Source organism: Ranitomeya imitator, chromosome 3 (genome assembly GCF_032444005.1).
Source record: "Ranitomeya imitator isolate aRanImi1 chromosome 3, aRanImi1.pri, whole genome shotgun sequence".
Lineage (NCBI taxonomy): Eukaryota > Metazoa > Chordata > Amphibia > Anura > Dendrobatidae > Ranitomeya > Ranitomeya imitator.
The window spans coordinates 633,977,165-633,998,417 of NC_091284.1; the positions used below are offsets into that span (position 1 = coordinate 633,977,165).

Below are 21,253 nucleotides of genomic sequence, written 5' to 3' on the forward strand. Positions count from 1 at the left end.
GTGCTCTGCACCGTTCATTATTGCCCCATAGCTGTGCCATATAGTGCTCTGCACCGTTCATTCTTGCCCCATAGCTGTGCCATATAGTGCTCTGCACCGTTCATTATTGCCCCATAGCTGTGCCATATAGTGCTCTGCACCGTTCATTATTGCCCCATAGATGTGCCATATAGTGCTCTGCCCCGTTCATTATTGCCCCATAGCTGTGCCATATAGTGCTCTGCACCGTTCATTATTGCCCCATAGCTGTGCCATATAGTGCTCCGCACCGTTCATTATTGCCCCATAGATGTGCCATATAGTGCTCCGCACCGTTCATTATTGCCCCATAGCTGTGCCATATAGTGCTCTGCACCGTTCATTCTTGCCCCATAGCTGTGCCATATAGTGCTCTGCACCGTTCATTATTGCCCCATAGCTGTGCCATATAGTGCTCTGCACCGTTCATTCTTGCCCCATAGCTGAGCCATATAGTGCTCTGCACCGTTCATTCTTGCCCCATAGATGCTCCGTATAAAGCTGTGCCATTGCTGCTGCTGCAATAATAAAAAAAAAAATGCCATACTCACCTCTCTTGCTTGCAGCTCCCGGCGTGCGGTCCCGGCGTCTCTCTGCACTGACTGATCAGGCAGAGGGCGGCGCGCACACTATATGCGTCATCGCGCCCTCTGACCTGAACAGTCAGTGCAAAAGGACGCGAAGACGGAGCGGTGCCCGGCGTGTGGAACGTGGACAGGTGAATATAAAATACTCACCTAGTCCTGGCGCTCCTGACGCTGCCCCTGCCTGTCACACTGTCTCCGGGTGCCGCAGCTCTTCCTGTCAGCGGTCACTGGCACCGCTCAGAGGAATTAATATGTGGCTCCACCCCTATGGGAGTGGAGTCCATATTCATTTCTCTAATGAGCGGTCCCACGTGACCGCTGTACAGGGGAAGAGCTGCGGCACCCGGAGACAGTGTGACAGGCAGGGGCAGCGTCAGGAGCGCTGGGACTAGGTGAGTATGCCTCAGCGCCCTCTCCCCCTCACCCGCCGACCCTGCCACCCACCGTGACTCGAGTATAAGCCAAGAGGGGCACTTTCAGCCCAAAAATTTGGGCTGAAAATCTCGGCTTATACTCGAGTATATACGGTATTTATTAATGGTTTGCTGTGGTATGACCATCTGGATTAACCCCTTCATGACCTTGGGATTTTTCGTTTTTCCGTGTTCGTTTTTCACTCCCCTCCTTCCCAGAGCCATAACTTTTTTATTTTTCCGTCAATTTGGCCATGTGAGGGCTTATTTTTTGCGGGACGAGTTGTACTTTTGAACGACATCATTGGTTTTAGCATGTCGTGTACTAGAAAACGGGAAAAAAATTCCAAGTGCTGTGAAATTGCAAAAAAAGTGCAATCCCACACTTGTTTTTTGTTTGGCTTTTTTGCTAGGTTCACTAAATGCTAAAACTAACCTGCCATTATGATTCTCCAGGTCAGTACGAGTTCATAGAAACCTAACATGACTAGGTTATTTTTTTTATCTAAGTGGTGAAAAAAAATTCCAAATTTTGCTAAAAAAAAAAAAAAAAAATTGCGCCATTTTCCGATACTCGTAGCGTCTCCATTTTTCATGATCTGGGGTCGGTTGAGGGTTTATTTTTTGCGTGCCGAGCTGGCGTTTTTAATGATAGCATTTTCGTGCAGATACGTTCTTTTGATCGCCCGTTATTGCATTTTAATGCAATGTCGCGGCGACCTAAAAAACGTAATTCTGCCGTTTCGAATTTTTTTCTCGCTACGCCGTTTAGCGATCAGGTTAATGCTTTTTTTTAATTCATAGATCGGGCGATTCTGAGCGCGACGATACCAAATATGTGTAGATTTGATTTTTTTTATTGATTTATTTTGATTGGAGCGAAAGGGGGGTGATTTAAACTTTTATATTTTTTTTATTTTTTTCACATTTTTTGTAACTTTTTTTTTTTTACTTTTGCCATGCTTCAGTAGCCTCCGTGGGAGGCTAGAAGCAGGCACAACACGATCGGCTCTGCTACATAGCAGCGATCTGCTGATCGCTGCTATGTAGTAGAAATGGAGGTGTGCTGTGAGCGCCGACCACAGGGTGGCGCTCACAGCCACCGGTCATCAGTAACCATAGAGGTCTTTAGGACCTCTATGGTCACCATCCTGACGCATCGCCGACCCCCGATAATGTGACCGGGGTCGGCGATGACGTCATTTCCGGCCGCCCGGCCGAAAGCGGTAGTTAAATGCCGCTGTCTGCGATTGACAGCGGCATTTAACTTGTTAATAGGTGCGGGCAGATCGCGATTCTGCCCGCGCCTATTACGGGCACATGTCAGCTGTTCACCGCGGAGCCCTGCATCAAAGCAGGGGATCTGACCTCGGACGTACTATCCCGTCCGAGGTCAGATAGGGGTTAAAGAGATAATCATTCAAATTTAGAAAATTGCTAATTTTTTAACATTTTTCTCAAATTTTTGATATTTTTTATAAATAAACACGAAACATATTGACCTAAATTTACCATTATCATAAAGTATAATGTGTCACGAAAAAACAGTCTCAAAATCACTGGGATTTGTTGAAGCTTTGCAGAGTTATTACCACATAAAGTGACACTGGTCAGATTTCAAAAAATTGGCTCCGTCACTAAGGGGTTAAGAATAACCACATATCTGCAGGTTAATAAGGTTTTTTTTCACATGACAGGTTCCCATTAATTTACAGGTCTGGCTTTACAGGAGTAAGATGATAGTGGACATTGATAGCAAACTGTAGGTGGGGAGGTGCACTGAACTGCACGGCCGCGGAGTGCGTATGCTTGTTTGGTTTGAAAAGCCACTTTGTGCTGACTCTCTATTCAACAAATGAACAATTGTAGCAATTGCCACAATGTGTTACAAATCGTGACCCGATCCTAAGGTATGTTACCGCAGTTCTGTTGTGAGGCATAAAGTTGTCTGGAAACTGGTATTTTGCAGGTTAATTTCTTTATATTCTGATCTTTCCAACATTATCTGACTACTATTGTAGAAACGGTTTGATATTTTTAGCTTCTTAGCACCTGAAAGAAAACTTGTGAGTGATCATATATTCTGCAATTTAGCCCCAGCTCGCTGCATGACAGCTCAATAGCAAGGCGAGTATTACAAACATGACAGCCGATGTTCCTCCTTCTATAATTTGTATTGTAATAGATACAAAGACTAGTTGTCTTGAAATGCTTTTTTTAAGTTACTATTCATGATGGTGTACACTGCTTATGCTTAGTCTAATTGGTAACGTAGAAGTTTCCAGGGATTACTTAAGGTGACAAAGTTTGTCTCATGATAACTTCCCTTCTAATGCCAATATGTTTTAGCTCAATGTGTAATTGTGAATACTACGCTTATATTAGTGTATATGTATTATGTATATATGTACAGTATTGTGCAATCTTTTAAAAATACTTTCCAAAATAACAGAAATTATACTTTTTTTATCAATGAAAATTCAAAGAAATTGAACAAAACAGGAATCAAATCAATATTTGAAACAGCAGCTATTCTTTTAGGCACACTTACACAAAGTCACAGATTTTGTTTAGTTGTACGAGTAACCAGTACAAACTGGTCATAATTATCATCATTTTCGAATGTAGGTTCAAATAGTCATAAACCGAAACAGTTGTGTAGTAAGCTTAAACTGGCCAAGGAAGCCAAGTTTGCTACAAAGGTGAGAATGTGGAAGACCGTTTTATGTTGCAGGTCAGCCCATGGCACAAGGTATTTATACTGCAAGGTTTCTTCCATCCAAAGATTTAACAGTAAACCGGGATTTCAGTATGTGCTGCTGAAGCACTTTTGAAGAAACATCAATTAGGCTACTTCCACACTAGCGTCGGAATCTCCCTGTTGCAATGCGTCGGGCAGAGATTCCGACGCTAGCGTTTGATGCACTGCCCAACGGGTGCAGCGGATGCATTTCTCCGGCGCATCCGCTGCCCCATTGTGAGGTGCGGGGAGGTGGGGGCGGCGTTCCGGCCGCGCATGTGCGGTCGGAGAAAGCGGTCCGTCAGGAGCAAAAAACGTTACATGTAACGTTTACATGTAACGTTTTTTGCTCCCGGCGGTCCGCCACAACACGGCACAACCGTCGACGTGTGGCAAAGCGTCGCAATGCGTCGCTAATGTTAATCTATGGGGCAAAAACGCATCCTGCAAACAAATTTGCAGGATGCGTTTTTTGCCATAAACGACGCATTGCGACGTCTGGCAAAAAACGCCAGTGTGAAAGTAGCCTAAATGGGCAAACATGAGGACAGTGGATGCTTGGTCGGCTAAGGAAACTTGGTGCAGCAGATAAGACACATCATGCTTCCCTTTTAAATGAAAAGATGTCCGGCAGCACCATCATCTCAGTACTAGTAGCAACAAATGAGACCGTGCTACACCCATCTACAGTTTGAAGAATTCTGGCCAAAAGTGTTTTTTTGTGTCCTCAATGCTGATAAATTCTGGCGAATTCTTACCCATTATGCAGTTCCATCAGGGAGGTGTCTGCCTCCAAATTTATTCTGCAGCAGGACAACGACCTCCGACATATAGCCAATGTCACTAAGAACTATCTTCAGCATAAAGAAGAAAAAGGAGTCCTGGAAATGATGAGATGGCTCCAACAGATCCCTGATTTCAAGAACTTGCAGTCTGTCTGAAGGGACAGTAGAATTTGCAGAAACCTACGTCAAGATATTTGGAACAATCCCCCCTCCAAGTTCTTAAAAAACTGTGTGCAAGTGTACCTCGATTAATTGATGTTGTTTAGAAGGCAAAGGTTTTCTTTTTGTTTTGTTTTTTTTTTTGTTTTTTTTTTGGTGGGGGGGGTTCACACCAAATATTGATTTAATTTTTATTTCCCTTTTGGTCACTTTGCATTTTAATTGATGAAACTAAAGCATTAGAACTTCTGTTTTTGAAGGCATTTTTATTTTTCAGCGTTTTTACTCCATCTGCCTAACACTGTAAATTCTGTATAAAAGCTAACACTGTAGTGCGTGATTTATGTGGCAGGTTACTTCTACATATGTGTTTTCACTTGGTTAGTAAATACCTTAACAGCAATTCACAGTTTCACTGTATGCGCAAGAGAGCAATTTAAGAAGCTGTCACGAATGTACGAAAACATGGAGAAGCTCTATCAAAGTGTCATGGAATATTATGTTCTAGATGCAAAGAAGGTTTCTGTGGAGGAGTTCTTCACCGACCTGAATAACTTCAGGACCATGTTTGTGGTACGTAGTTTTGCACTTTTATAATCTTCATTTTTGATAACTTATTTGTTAAGGGGAAAAAAAACAACACGGTAAAGGCATCAAGGTTAACAAAGCTGCTGCTTGTCTTCACGGTGTAAAAATGAAAAAGCGACAGAGCAAGTCATCAATTCTTATATATACGTAAAATCGGAGAGCTAAGAAAGCGTTAAGAGCTGGACTCCGTTGTAGGATTTTAGCACCATTTAGTGGCATTGGATCTTGAATAAGTACAGACATTATGCTGATTCACATTTAGTTTACTAAATTTGTTCACAGTATTCTCTGTGGACGTGTATGTAGGCTGCTTTGCATTATTACCCTGCGAGCAATGCCCCCGTGCTGAAGACCTTAAAAATTGGCACTAAATAAAAAGGCCTACATCTCTGGAACCATAAAGTAGATTTTTTAAAAATAAATAAATCTTAATACTGATGAATTAAGCATAGAATAAAATGAGCAAAAGCTGTCCACATTTGACCCGGTGACAGGTTGTCCGTAAGTCAAAGCAGGGTTCCTGCCACCCTGTGTAATTAACCCACACCTCAGCTATTCAGGTAAATGAAGACCAGAACGACTAAAAAAATGACACGTCATAGCTATATCATATTCATTTTCACCTACATATCTCCATTAATTCCATTAATGAAAGCCATCATTATCACTGTCCCCATTGGAGCTCACAATATAAATTCCCTATCAGTATGTCTTGGGAGTGTAGGAAGAAACAGGAGAACCCAGTGGAAACGAAAAGCCGCCTTTAAAACATAAAAGTCAATCACCTATTGTTGAATGTTCACATTTTGCTTTACTATATTATTTGTCGCATGAGACTGACAACACGTGTGTGTTATTTCATTGAAGAATGTGGAAGGTAAGTGGATGCCAGACCCCAGGTGCTGCTAAACTCTAGGAACACCTAGGGGCTCTAAGAGTTGATTTACACTTTGTGGTCATGTTGCCGTTCATATCACAATTTAAAAAAAAAAAGTACATTGACAAAACCAAAATCACTGAAAGACTCCTTTTTTTTTTCTTGTTTCTCTTAATGACCCCTCACATGATTTTCTCAGTGAGTGGCATTCTTTTTGTGATTTGTTAATGGGAACCTGTTAGCAGAATTGTGCAGAGTAATCTACAGACAGTGTCAGGTCGGAGCCATTATACTGATTAAAATGATACCTGGGTTGATGAAATCCGTCTTATGGTTGTTGTTTAATTTTTATTTTCATTTCTCAGTTAATGAGATTCTTGTGCTCCGAGGCGGCCTGTGGGGGCGGCTATATGTGGTACTCTGCTTAGTCAACTGTAGGGCTTATGACAGGTCACTGAGGAATGACCTCAGTGACCCGCCCTCTATTCTACATGCTGAATATAATGTATTTTGATAAAAATCAAATTCAGAAGGCAGGCTCTGCTGCTGTTGCATGATCACATCTTTAACCCCTTTCTACCATTGGACGTACTATTCCGTCCATGTGGGGTGTGCCCTACTTCCCAAGGACGGAATAGTACGTCCAGCGCTATCGGCCGCGCTCACGGGGGCCTATCACAGCTAAAATCCGGCACTATGTGCCAGGAGCGGTGACGGACCGCTCCTGACACATTAACCCCCGGCACACCGCGATCAAACGTGATCGCGGTGTGCTGGCAGTATAGGGAAGCATCGCGCAGGGAGGGGGCTCCGTGCGGGCTTCCCTGAGACCCCCGCAGCAACGCGATGTGATCGCGTTGCTGCGAGGGTCTCCCTACCTCCCTCCCTCCCTCCCTGCTCCAGGCCCGGATCCAAGATGGCCGCGGCATCCGGGTCCTGCAGGGAGGGAGGTGGCTTCACAGAGCCTACTCAGAGCAGGCGCTGTGAAGCCTGCACTGCTCTAAGTCAGATCGGTGATCTGACAGAGTGCTGTGCAAACTGTCAGATCACCGATCTGTGATGTCCCCCCCTGGGACAAAGTAAAAATGTTAAAAAAAAAAATTCCACACGTGTAAGAAAAAAAAAAAAAAAATTCCTGAATAATGAAAAAAATATATATTATTCCCTTAACCCCTTAGTGACAGAGCCAATTTGGTACTTAATGACCGAGCCAATTTTTGCAATTCTGACCACTGTCACTTTATGAGGTTATAACTCTGGAACGCTTCAACGGATCCCGCTGATTCTGAGATTGTTTTTTCGTGACATATTGTACTTCATGTTAGTGGTAAAATTTCTTCGATATTACTTGTGATTATTTATGAAAAAAACGGAAATATGGCGAAAATTTTTAAAATTTTGCAATTTTCAAACTTTGTATTTTTATGCCCTTAAATCAGAGAGATATGTCATGAAAAATAGTTAATAAATAACATTTCCCACATGTCTACTTTACATCAGCACAATTTTGGAAACAAAATTTTTTTTCGTTAGGGAGTTATAAGGGTTAAAAGTTGACCAGCAATTTCTAATTTTTACAACACCATTTTTTTTTTTAGGGACCACATCACATTTGAAGTCATTTTGAGGGGTCTATATGATAGAAAATAATGAAGTGTGACACCATTCTAAAAACTACACCCCTCAAGGTTCTCAAAACCACATTCAAGAAGTTTATTAACCCTTTATGTGCTTCACAGGAACTGAAACAATGTGGAAGGAAAAAATGAACATTTAACTTTTTTTTGCAAACATCTTAATTCAGAACCATTTTTTTTATTTTCACAAGTGTAAAAACAGAAATGTAGCCATAAATTTTGTTATGCAATTTCTCCTGAATACGCCAATACCCCATATGTGGGGGTAAACCACTTTTTGGGCGCACCGCAGAACTTAGAAGTGAAGGAGCGCCGTTTGACTTTTTCAATGCAGAATTGGCTGGAATTGAGATCGGACGCCATGTCACGTTTAGAGAGCCCCTGATGTGCCTAAACAGTGGAAACCCCCCACAAGTGACACCATTTTGGAAACTAGACCCCTTAAGGAACTTATCTAGATGTGTGGTGAGCACTTTGAACCCCCAATTGCTTCACAGAAGTTTATAACGTAGAGCCGTGAAAATAAAAAAAATCGCTTTTGTTTACACAAAAATGATATTTTCGCCCACAAATTCTTATTTTCACAAAGGTAACAGGAGAAATTAGACCACAAAAGTTGTTGTGCGATTTCTTCTGAATACGACGATACCCCATATGTGAGGGTAAACCACTGTTTGGGCGCACCGCAGAGCTTGGAAGTGAAGGAGTGCCGTTTTACTTTTTCAATGTAGAATTGGCTGGAATTGAGATCGGACGCCATGTCGCGTTTGGAGAGCCCCTGATGTGCCTAAACAGTAGAAATCCCCCACAAGTGACCCCATTTTGGAAACTAGACCCCCCATGGAACTTATCTAGATGTGTGGTGAGAACTTTGAATGCCCAAGTGCTTCACAGAAGTTTATAATGCAGAGTCGTGAAAATAAAAAATATTTTTTTTTCCACAAAAAAGATTTTTTAGCCCCCAAGTTTTTATTTTCACAAGGGTAACAAGAGAAATTGGACCACTAAAGTTGTTGTCCAATTTGTCCTGAGTATGCTGGTACCCCATATGTGGGGGTAAACCACTGTTTGGGTGCACGGCAGAGCTCGGAAGGAAGGAGCGCCGTTTTGGAATGCAGACTTTGATAGAATGGTCTGCGGGCATTATGTTGCGTTTGCAGAGCCCCTGATGTACCCAACCAGTAGAAACCCTCCACAAGTGACCCCATTTTGGAAACTAGACCCCCCAAGGAGATGTGTGGTGACAACTTTGAATGCCCAAGTGCTTCACAGAAGTTTAGAATGCAGAGTCGTGAAAATAAAAAATTTTTTTTTTTCACAAAAAAGATATTGTAGCCCCCAAGTTTTTATTTTCACAAGGGTAACAGGAGAAATTGGACCACTAAAGTTGTTGTCCAATTTATCCTGAGTATGCTGATGCCCCATATGTGGGGGTAACCCACTGTTTGGGCGCACGGCAGAGCTCAGAAGGGAGGGAGCACCATTTGACTTTTTGAGCGCAAAATTGGCTATCGTGTTTGGAGACCCCCTGATATACCTTAACATTGGAAACCCCCCAATTCTAGCTCCAACCCTAACCCCAACACACCCCTAACCCTAATCCCAACCTGATCCATAATCCTAATCACTAACCATAATCACAACCCTTACCCCAAAACAAACCCTAATGTCAACCCTAACCATAACCCTAATCAAAACCCTAAATCCAACACACCCCTAATCCTAATCTCAACCCTAACCTCAAACCTAACCCTAATCCCAATACACCCCTAATCACAACCCTAACCTTAACCCTAATCCCAAACCTAACCCTAATCCCAAGTGTAACCCTAATGCCAACCCTAACCCTAATACCAACCCTAATCCAAACCCTAATCCCAACTCTAACCCTAACTTTAGCCCCAACCCTAGCCCTAACTTTAGCCCCAACCCTAACCCTAGCCCTAAGGCTACTTTCACACTTCCGTTGTTTGGCATCCGTCACAATCCGTCGTTTTGGACAAGAAACGGATCCTGCAAATGTGCCCGCAGGATGCGTTTTTTGCCCATAGACTTGTATTGCCGACGGATCGTGACGGATGGCCACACGTCGCGTCCGTCGTGCACTGGATCAGTGTTTTGGCGGACCGTCAGCACAAAAAAACGTTCAATGTAACGTTTTTTTGTACGTCGCATCCACCATTTCTGACCGCGCATGCGTGGCCGTAACTCCGCCCCCTCCTCCCCAGGACATAGATTGGGCAGCGGATGCATTGAAAAACTACATCCGCTGCCCACGTTGTGCACAATTTTCACAACGTGCGTCGGTATGTCGGGCCGATGCATTGCGACGGCCCCGTACCGACGTAAGTGTGAAAGAAGCCTAACCCTAAATTTAGCGCCAACCCTAACTCTAAATTTAGCCCCAACCCTAACCCTAAATTTAGCCCCAACCCTAACCCTAAATTTAGCCCTAGCCCTACCCCTAGCCCTAACCTTAGCCCTAACCCTAGTCCTAACCCTACCTCTAACCATACCCCTAACCCTACCCCTAACCCTACCCTAACCCTAGCCCTAACCCTACCCCTAGCCCCAACCCTAGCCCTAACCCTACCCCTAACCCTACCCCTAACCCTAACTTTAGCACCAACTGCTCTTCTCCTGCCGGCCAGCAGATGGAGACAGATGGCGGGCGCACTGAGCATGTGCCCGCCATTTTCTTTTGCCGGCGGCCAGGAGGAGCAGCAGGAGGACCCAGGGACACAGGTGAGTATGCCAGGGTCCCCGAATCCCCCTATTTCTCTGTCCTCTGATGTGCGATCACATCAGAGGACAGAGAATTACACTTTGACTTTTTTTTCTTTGCGGTCGCCGGTAAACAGTTAATTACCGGCGATCGCAAAACAGGGGTCGGTAAAACCGACCCCGATCATGCTCTTTGGGGTCTCGGCTACCCCCGGCAGCCGAGACCTCAAAGATTCCCGCGGGGCCGGACGGCGGGCGCACTGCGCATGCGCCCGCCATTTTGAAGATGGCGGCGCCCACCGGGAGCCACGAGGAGCATCGTGGGAGACAGGTAAGTATTGGGGGGCTACCTGGGACCCCTTTTCTCTGTCCTCCGATGTGCGATCACATCGGAGGGCAGAGAAATTAAAAAGAGATTGCGTTTTTTTTTTTTTTTTGCGATCGCCGGTAAACGGTAAATTACCGGCGATCACAAATGTGGGGTGGGTTAAAAACCCCCCGAATCATGTTCTCTGGGGTCTCGGCTACCCCCGGCAGCCGAGACCCCGGAGAAAATCCGACTCTGGGGGGCGCTATTCACTTTTTCCACAGCGCCATTAATTAACGACGCTGTGGTTTAAGTACCCTTAGCGGCCGCCGTTAAAAGGCGTATCGGCGGTCGCTAAGGGGTTAAATTCATTTCTTTATCTAAATTAAAAAAACAAACAGAAGTACACATATTTAGTATCGCCGCGTCCGTAACGACCCAACCTATAAAACTGTCCCACTAGTTAACCCCTTCAGTAAACACCGTAAGAAAAAAAGAGGCAAAAAACAACGCTTTATTATCATATTATGCATACCGCCGAACACGCGATCAAAAAGACAGATATAAATAAACATGGTACCGTTGAAAACGTCATCTTGTCCCGCAAAAAACGAGCCGCTACACAGCATCATCTGCAAAAAAATAAAAGTTATAGTCCTCAGAATAAAGCGATGCAAAAATAATTATTTTTTCTATAAAAGTTTTTATCGTATAAAAGCGCCAATACATAAAAAAAATAATATAAATGAGGTATCACTGTAATCGTAGTGACCCAAAGAATAAAACTGCTTTATTAATTTTACCAAACACAGAACGGTATAAACGCCTCCCCCAAAAGAAATTCATGAATAGCTGGTCTTTGGTCATTCTGCCTCACAAAAATCAGAATAAAAAAACGATCAAAACATGTCACGTGCCCGAAAATTTTACCAATAAAAACGTCAACTCGTCCCGCAAAAAACAAGACCTCACATAACTCTGTGGACCAAAATATGGAAAAATTATAGCTCTCAAAATGTGGTAACGCAAAAAATATTTTTTGCAATAAAAAGCGTCTTTTAGTGTGTGACTGCTGCCAATCATAAAAATCCGCTAAAAAATCCGCTATAAAAGTAAATCAAACCCCCCTTCATCACCCCCTTTGTTAGGGAAAAATTAAAAAAAAATTTAAAAAATGTATTTATTTCCATTTTCCCATTAGGGTTAGGGCTAGGGTTAGGGTTCGGGTTGGGGTTAGGGCTAGGGTTAAGGCTACAGTTAGGGTTGGGGCTAAAGTTAGGGTTAAGGTTGGGGCTAAAGTTACGGTTAGGGTTTGGATTACATTTACGGTTGGGAATAGGGTTGGGATTAGGGTTAGAGGTGTGGTTAGGGTTACCGTTGGGATTAGGTTTAGGGGTGTGTTTGGATTAGGGTTTCAGTTATAATTGGGGAGTTTCCACTGTTTAGGCACATCAGGGGGCGTCCAATCTCAATTCCAACCAATTCTGCGTTGAAAAAGTAAAACAGTGCTCCTTCCCTTCCGAGCTCTCCCGTGTGCCCAACCAGGGGTTTACCCCAACATATGGGGTATCAGCGTACTCAGGACAAATTGGACAACAACTTTTGGGGTCCAATTTCTCCTGTTACCCTTGGGAAAATACAAAACTGGGAGCTAAAAAATAATTTTTGTGGGTAAAAAAAGGATTTTTTATTTTCATGGCTCTGCGTTATAAACTGTAGTGAAACACTTGGGGTTCAAAGCTCTCACATCACATCTAAATGAGTTCCTTAGAGGGTCTACTTTCCAAAATGGTGACACTTGTGGGGGGTTTCTACTGTTTAGGTACATATGGGGCTCTGCAAATGCAATGTGACGCCTGCAGACCATTACATCTAAGTCTGCATTCCAAATGGCGCTCCTTCCCTTCCGAGCCCTCCCATGCGCCCAAACAGTGGTTCCCCCCCCCCCCCCCCACATATGGGGTATCGGCGCACTCAGGACAAATTGGACAACAACTTTTGGGGTCCAATTTCTCCTGTTACCCTTGGGAAAATACAAAACTGGGGGCTAAAAATAAATTTTGTGGGGAAATTAAATTTTGTTTTATTTTTACGGCTCTGCATTATAAACTTCTGTGAAGCCCTTGGTGTCTCAAAGTGCTCACCACACCTCTAGATAAGTTCCTTAGGGGGTCTACTTTCCAAAATGGGGTCAATTGTGGGGGGTTTCAATGTTTAGGCACATCAGTGGCTCTCCAAACGCAACATGGCGTCCCTTCTCAATTCCAGTCAATTTTGCATTGAATAGTCAAATGGCGCTCCTTCGCTTCCGAGCTCTGTCATGCGCCCAAACAGTGGTTTACCCCCACATGTGGGGTATCGGCGTACTCAGGACAAATTGTACAACAACGTTTGGGGTCCATTTTCCCCTGTTACCCTTGGTAAAATAAAACAAATTGGAGCTGAAGTAAATTTTTTGTGAAAAAAAGTTAAATGTTCATTTTTATTTAAACATTCCAAAAATTCCGGTGAAGCACCAGAAGGGTTAATAAACTTCCTGAATGTGGTTTTGAGCACCTTGAGGGGTGCAGTTTTTAGAATGGTGTCACACTTGGGTATTTTCTATCATATAGACTCCTCAAAATGACTTCAAATGAGATGTTGTCCCTAAAAAAAAATGGTGTTGTAAAAATGAGAAATTGCTGGTCAACTTTTAACCCTTATAGCTCCCTAACAAAAAAAAATGTTGGTTCCAAAATGTTGCTGATGTAAAGTAGACATGTGGGAAATGTTATTTATTAACTAATTTGTGCGATATGAGTCTCTAATGCAAGGGTATAAAAATTCAAAGTTGGAAAATTGTGAAATTTTCAAAATTTTCACCAAATTTCCGTTTTTTTCACAAATAAACGCAGGTAATATCAAAGAAATGTTACCACTATCATGAAGTACAATATGTCACGAGAAAACAATGTCAGAATCACCGGGATCCGTTGAAGCGTTCCAGAGTTATAACCTCATAAAGGGACACTGGTCAGAATTGTAAAAATTGGCCCGGTCCATAACGTGCAAACCACCCTTGGGGGTAAAGGGGTTAATGCCCTTATTATTTTATTTGGTGATAATAAAATTGTCTCTCAAAATGTCACCAGCCACGCTTGCCACAGTAGCATGTATTGGCGATACGATAGATACTGCTGTGCAGGCACCGCCGGCACCAAGGCGCCATCTTGGTGGAAACCATTTTTTTTCCTCTAGCAAAATGACACCTGCTCAGTGGAATCTATCGGATCGCCAATAGATGCTACTGCGCTGGCGCCATATTGAGATTTTTTATTTATTTTTTCTGAATACATGGTTATCACCAAATAAAATAATTACATCAATGTTTTCGATGTGATCATGCTACAGGACAGGTGCCGGCGCCTGCCTGCTGAATGTGATTTTTTTCAGTGACCTGTCACAAAGCCACCAGTATGAATAGCTAAGCAGAGCACTAGATGAAGCCCCCCACAGGCCGCCCGGGGAACGAGCATATAATTAACTGAAAACTACAAATACAGATTAAAGAACAAGATGGATTTTTATCAACCCAGGTATAATTTTAATCAGTATAACGGCGCCGACCTGACACTCTGTAGCATACTGAGCCCAATCCTGCTGACAGGTTCCCTTTAATATTGCTTCACGTTGCAGCAAACTCCAGCTTTATGGGCCTGCTGTATTCTGGTCACATTGCTTCTCTCCTGTGTGTGACACATTGCTTTTCACTTGCTTTAAATGTTGGTCTGCTCTATTTAGCCTGAACTATAAGGCTATGGGGAAGCAGTGATGATGAGTGTTCTTCACCTCCAGCCCTCCGGCAGCATCTTCAGTTGATTTTGGATGTCTTGCCCCTCAGGAGCACAGAGCATTGCAGATAGGGTGCATTAGCCCTCAGCTTTATTATCTGTGCTCTCTTTGCATTTTAGCTGGTGCCATGTCTTTTTTTAGTCAATGATCAGATGCACTAAATGCTATTATGTTATGCTAAACTAAGAAATGTCTAAAAAGATAATGATTGAATGGATCTGATTTTTATGTAAATCTGTGCGTGTATAGGCCATAGGTGCAGAATAATTACTTGTCCTCAGGCCGGGAACACTGGAGAATCTACTAGTAATACAAAACATGGCCAGTCCAAGAGGAAAATCATCCTTGTGTTCCTGGAATACAAACTAGATCACTGTGGGTTAATCTGACATGCTGCAGAATTATTTCACAGGAGAAATTACCTGTGCTGTAAATCTTTAAATCGCACCATGATAATTTAATTTGTAAGTTTTAGCTGTAGATTTTATTCTTTTCAATAAATGTATTATTTATTTTGTCTAATTGTCTCTCCAGTCCACAGTCTTATCTAGAAAGAACACTCCCAGAACGATTGACCTTTGTTCTCGTTAAACATGAACGGCCGGTTGACTGTGAAAGTTAACAGTGACTAAAATTGGTATTGCAGTGCCCGCAGATCGATTGTTTGTTGCTGTGCCCGCAGAATGATTGTTTGTTGCTGTGCCCGCAGAGTGATTGTTTGTTGCTGTGCCCGCAGAATGATTGTTTGTTGCTGTGCCCGCAGAGTGATTGTTTGTTGCTGTGCCCGCAGATCGATTGTTTGTTGCAGTGCCCGCAGATCGATTGTTTGTTGCTGTGCCCGCAGAGTGATTGTTTGTTGCTGTGCCCGCAGAGTGATTGTTTGTTGCAGTGCCCGCAGATCGATTGTTTGTTGCTGTGCCCGCAGATCGATTGTTTGTTGCTGTGCCCGCAGAATGATTGTTTGTTGCTGTGCCCGCAGAGTGATTGTTTGTTGCTGTGCCCGCAGATCGATTGTTTGTTGCAGTGCCCGCAGATCGATTTTGTTGCTGTGCCCGCAGAGTGATTGTTTGTTGCTGTGCCCGCAGAGTGATTGTTTGTTGCAGTGCCCGCAGATCGATTGTTTGTTGCTGTGCCCGCAGAGTGATTGTTTGTTGCAGTGCCCGCAGAGTGTTTGTTGCAGTGCCCGCAGAGTGTTTGTTGCAGTGCCCGCAGAGCGATTGTTTGTTGCTGTGCCCGCAGAGCGTTTGGTTGTTGCTGTGCCCGCAGAGTGTTTGTTGCAGTGCCCGCAGAGTGTTTGTTGCAGTGCCCGCAGAGCGATTGTTTGTTGCAGTGCCCGCAGAACGATTGTTTGTTGCTGTGCCCGCAGAGCGATTGGTTGTTGCTGTGCCCGCAGAGCGATTGTTTGTTGCTGTGCGCGCAGAGCGATTGTTTGTTGCTGTGCCCGCAGAGTGATTGATTGTTGCAGTGCCCGCAGAGTGATTGATTGTTGCAGTGCCCGCAGAGTGATTGTTGCAGTGCCTGCAGAGCGATTGGTTGTTGCTGTGCCCGCAGAGCGATTGTTTAGTGCAGTGCCCGCAGAGCGATTGTTTGTTGCTGTGCCCGCAGAGTGATTGATTGTTGCAGTGCCCGCAGAGTGATTTATTGTTGCAGTGCCCGCAGAGTGATTGATTGTTGCAGTGCCCGCAGAGTGATTGATTGTTGCAGTGCCCGCAGAGTGATTGATTGTTGCAGTGCCCGCAGAGTGATTGTTTGTTGCAGTGCGTGCAGAGCGATTGTTTGTTGCAGTGCCCGCAGAGTGATTGATTGTTGCAGTGCCCGCAGAGTGATTGATTGTTGCAGTGCCCGCAGAGTGATTGATTGTTGCAGTGCCCGCAGAGTGATTGATTGTTGCAGTGCCCGCAGAGTGATTGATTGTTGCAGTGCCCGCAGAGTGATTGATTGTTGCAGTGCCCGCAGAGCGATTGGTTGTTGCTGTGCCGGATTGATTGGCGACTGGTTCAGACAGACTGAGAATTGGGAAACTTGCATTTCCCGGAATGCTCATTACCAATTATCGGCCAGTGTAACTGGAAGAGCCGAGATAATCTGCATAATCTGCATATACTCATGTTACCTCTCTTGTGTAACGGTACGCAGCTAAAATAGGACACATCCCATAGTCTTAAAAAAAATTGCAATCTAGACCATAACGATAACTAAATGTCTATGTGAATGAGGCCAGGAGAAATTCATTAGAGCATCACTGTGAGTAAAGAATAAACTTCTTCCATTCAGGGGAGAAATAATGGCAGCCCATAGCTTAACTGGAAGTCTTGTGTCTGGGAATTTAGCATGGTTTCATGTTTCAACTTTGGAATAAATTGCATTGAAAACCATTACCGGGGAAGTCATATAATATGCTTTACCCGGTGACAAAATATGGCTTTATCAATAGTCATCCTGCTTTTTGTTCTGCTGATAAGGTTTTATATAAAAGAGGACTTATAAAGTCAATATTATTACCCCGCTGCCCGTCGCTGCGGAGTGTACAAACACAGCAAGTGTAAAAATAATTTACAATTAACAGATCCGTTTGGAAGATGTGAAGCGCAGACTGGAAATATACGATTGTTCCTTCGGGCATATCAGAATCCATCTGGAGTTTGGGAAAGCATTATTTACAAGCCATATTATTTTTCAGTCTTTACCGCCAAGCGCACTGTTTTTCCCCTTGGCCTTTTACATACACAGGAATATTCTGACTTTGACTCATAGAATAAACCATAAACTATAACACAAAAGCTTTCTTGAGAAGGTTGTCACAAAAGATTTCTGCCCCGTCAATAATATAAGTGGACCTCTACCACGCTTTACAAATACTAGCCTTCCCACTTTCACCCTAAATCCGCTATTAATATAATTTTGTGCCATACATAATTTCCTGAGAGGAGCATAATACGGACACACGGCTGGAGTTCATAGCGCTCAGTGTGTAATGTTAGAATTACGCCAATAAAGAATTCACCAGCCACAAAGCTGAATATACCATCAAGATACAAAGACACAGGAGGACTCGGAGTTTCTTATTATAAAAGCCTCTATGTGCCTATAAATGGAACATAATGACATATATTTAAACACCTTCTCCTGTTTTTATGATTGTAGAGCATTTATGCTGCATTTTAAATTGGTGACCACATTTACATCTTTATAGTGTTCGTGTATACATCATCTATCTTATTTATAGATTTGTCTCTGCACATGTGCTTTGTATATCTGTTCAAATAATAGCTTTTTATAGCATGTTGGTTCATAAAGACAAAATACAGCTGGCCCTTTCCAATCGTGCAATGGGAGTGTCGTCAACATGGCAACTTTGCTCTCTGCTTAGTGAAGGAGGGCTGATACTGAGCATGGTTATGGCTCATGGTCTGGGCTTAAATGGATGAACTTCAGGGGCAGTCTAGGTTGTTGAGTGCCCAGAGAGGAAGACTCCAGGACAGTGTTTGTGCACGTGGTGTCTGTTCTGTTAAAGGATATTGCTAACCCTGAGTGAGCTGATCCGCACTGATGCAAGGGCTGCAGGTAGTGCTACCATTTTATTTTGCCCAGAAGGCATTGTTTATTTTGTGTTTAAAACTTGGTTCATGCTGTAACTAATAAACCAAGTGCATCCTTAAAGCCGCAGTGTTCCCCCGACTACCTCAGAGTGAGCCGATCTACCACAATATAGGTGTGTGTGTGTATATATATATATATATATATATATATATATATATATATATATATATATATATATACCATATATACTCGAGTATAAGCCGACCCGAGTATAAGCCGACCCCCCTAATTTTGCCACAAAAAACTGGGAAAACTTATTGACTCGAGTATAAGCCTAGGGTGGAAATGCAGCATTTACCGGTGAATTTTAAAAATAAAAATAGATCATTCTTGCCCCATAGCTGTGCCATATAGTGCTCTGCACCGTTCTTATTTCCCCATAGCTCTGCCATATAGTGCCCTGCACCGTTCATATTGCCCCATAGCTGTGCCATATAGTGCTCTGCACCGTTCATATTGCCCCATAGCTGTGCCATATAGTGCTCTGCACCGTTCATATTGCCCCATAGCTGTGCCATATAGTGCTCTGCACCGTTCATATTTCCCCATAGCTGTGCCATATAGTGCTCTGCACCGTTCATATTTCCCCATAGCTCTGCCATATAGTGCTCTGCACCGTTCATATTGCCCCATAGCTCTGCCATATAGTGCTCTGCACCATTCATATTTCCCCATAGCTGTGCCATATAGTGCTCTGCACCGTTCATATTGCCCCTTAGCTGTGCCATATAGTGCTCTGTACCGTTCATTATTGCCCCATAGCTGTGCCATATAGTGCTCTGCGCCGTTCATTATTGCTCCATAGCTGTGCCGTATAGTGCTCTGCACCGTTCATATTTCCCCATAGCTGTGCCATATAGTGCTCTGCACCGTTCATATTGCCCCATAGCTATGCCATATAGTGCTCTGCACCGTTCATATTTCCCCATAGCTGTGCCATATAGTGCTCTGCACCGTTCATATTGCCCCATAGCTGTGCCATATAGTGCTCTGCACCATTCATATTTCCCCATAGCTCTGCCATATAGTGCTCTGCACCGTTCATATTGCCCCATAGCTCTGCCATATAGTGCTCTGCACCATTCATATTTCCCCATAGCTGTGCCATATAGTGCTCTGCACCGTTCATATTTCCCCATAGCTGTGCCATATAGTGCTCTGCGCCGTTCATTATTGCCCCATAGCTGTGCCATGTAGTGCTCTGCACCGTTCATATTGCCCCTTAGCTGTGCCATATAGTGCTCTGCACCGTTCATATTTCCCCATAGCTGTGCCATATAGTGCTCTGCGCCGTTCATTATTTCCCCATAGCTGTGCCATATAGTGCTCTGCGCCGTTCATTATTGCCCCATAGCTGTGCCATATAGTGCTCTGCACCGTTCATATTGCCCCTTAGCTGTGCCATATAGTGCTCTGCACCGTTCATTATTGCCCCATAGCTGTGCCGTATAGTGCTCTGCGCCGTTCATTATTGCCCCATAGCTGTGCCGTATAGTGCTCTGCACCGTTCATATTGCCCCTTAGCTGTGCCATATAGTGCTCTGCACCGTTCATATTTCCCCATAGCTGTGCCATATAGTGCTCTGCGCCGTTCATTATTGCCCCATAGCTGTACCATATAGTGCTCTGCACCGTTCATATTTCCCCATAGCTGTGCCATATAGTGCTCTGCACCGTTCATATTGCCCCATAGCTGTGCCATATAGTGCTCTGCGCCGTTCATATTTCCCCATAGCTGCCATATAGTGCTCTGCACCGTTCATATTTCCCCATAGATGCTCCACATATATCTGTGCCATTGCTGCTGCTGCAATAAAAAAAAAAAAAAGCCATACTCACCTCTCTTGCTTGCAGCTCCCGGCGTCCGGTCCTGGCGTCTCTCCGCTCTGACTGATCAGGCAGAGGGCGCCGTGCACACTATATGCGTCATCGCACCCTCTGACCCGCACAGTCAGAGCGCAGAGACGCCGGGAAGATGGAGCGACGCCAGGAAGATGGAGCGGCGCCCGGCGGCTGGAACGGGGATAGGTGAATATGCGATACTTACCTGCTCCCGGCGTCCCGCTCCTTCTCCCGGACAGCTGGTCTTCGGTACCGCAGCTTCTTCCTCTATCAGCGGTCACCGGCACCGCTGATTAGAGAAATGAATATGTGGCTTCACCCCTATGGGAGGTGGAGCCACCTATTCATTTCTCTAATGAGCGGTCCCACGTGACCACTGAACAGGGGAAAAGCTGCAGCACCGAAGACCGTGGGACGGGCAGGGGAGCGCCAGGATCGCTGGAAGCAGGTAAGTATGCCTCAGCACCCTCACCTCCTCACCCGCCGACCCTGCCACCCACCTTGACTCGAGTATAAGCCGATAGGGGCACTTTCAGCCCAAAAATCTCGGCTTATACTCGAGTATATACGGTATATATATATATATATATATATATATATATATATATATATATACAGTGGGGCAAAAAAGTATTTAGTCAGTCAGCAATAGTGCAAGTTCCACTACTTAAAAAGATGAGAGGCGTCTGTAATTTACATCATAGGTAGACCTCAACTATGGGAGACAAACTGAGAAAAAAAAATCCAGAAAATCACATTCTGTTTTTTTAACATTTTATTTGCATGTTATGGTGGAAAATAAGTATTTGGTCAGAAACAAACAATCAAGATTTCTGGCTCTCACAGACCTGTAACTTCTTCTTTAAGAGTCTCCTCTTTCCTCCACTCATTACCTGTAGTAATGACACCTGTTTAAACTTGTTATCAGTATAAAAAGACACCTGTGCACACCCTCAAACAGTCTGACTCCAAACTCCACTATGGTGAAGACCAAAGAGCTGTCGAAGGACACCAGAAACAAAATTGTAGCCCTGCACCAGGCTGGGAAGACTGAATCTCCAATAGCCAACCAGCTTGGAGTGAAGAAATCAACAGTGGGAGCAATAATAAGAAAATGGAAGACATACAAGACCACTGATAATCTC

General features: G+C 43.9%; 1 protein-coding gene across 2 annotated transcripts in view; it reads left to right on the plus strand.

Annotated features, from left to right (window-relative positions):
* Positions 1 to 21,253, plus strand: part of DIAPH3 (diaphanous related formin 3) — a 789,152-nt gene that overhangs the window by 480,052 nt on the left and 287,847 nt on the right. For both annotated transcript variants that reach the window (XM_069758173.1, XM_069758174.1), the window contains exon 24: positions 5,110 to 5,275. In XM_069758173.1, the coding sequence (XP_069614274.1) occupies positions 5,110 to 5,275 (166 nt within the window). The remainder of the gene's footprint in view (positions 1 to 5,109; positions 5,276 to 21,253) is intronic.